This window comes from Pterocles gutturalis, unplaced genomic scaffold, assembly GCF_000699245.1.
Source record: "Pterocles gutturalis isolate BGI_N339 unplaced genomic scaffold, ASM69924v1 scaffold18758, whole genome shotgun sequence".
In the NCBI taxonomy this organism is placed as follows: Eukaryota; Metazoa; Chordata; class Aves; order Pterocliformes; family Pteroclidae; genus Pterocles; species Pterocles gutturalis.
The window spans coordinates 407-638 of record NW_010118458.1 but is presented as its reverse complement, the minus strand read 5'-3'; the positions used below and the strand labels follow the sequence as shown (position 1 = coordinate 638).

Genomic DNA, 232 nt, shown 5'->3' with positions numbered 1-232 from the left:
CGTAGCTCACGTATTTCCTCAGCCACTCGGTGCAGGTGTTCTCCAGGTAGTGCTTCTGCCTCTCAGCTTCAGTCCTGTCCACCTCCCACTTCCTCTTGGTGTTTTCTGCTGCTGCATCCGCCGCAGTGAACGTCATCGTGTCCATGTCCAAGGCGATGTAGTCCCTTCCGTCGTAGGCGTACTGCCAATACCCCCTGGTGCTACCGTCCTCCAGGATGTCACAGGCACTCAT

The 232-nt window shown here is 56.9% G+C and overlaps 1 protein-coding gene across 1 annotated transcript; it reads right to left on the bottom strand.

Annotated features, from left to right (window-relative positions):
* Positions 1-6: 6 nt before the first annotated feature.
* LOC104463757 (class I histocompatibility antigen, F10 alpha chain-like) lies at positions 7-232 on the bottom strand (the record flags this gene model as incomplete). The annotated part of the gene is made up of 1 exon (XM_010076213.1): positions 7-232. A coding segment is annotated over exon 1 (226 nt), but the record flags the coding sequence as incomplete, so codon positions are not given.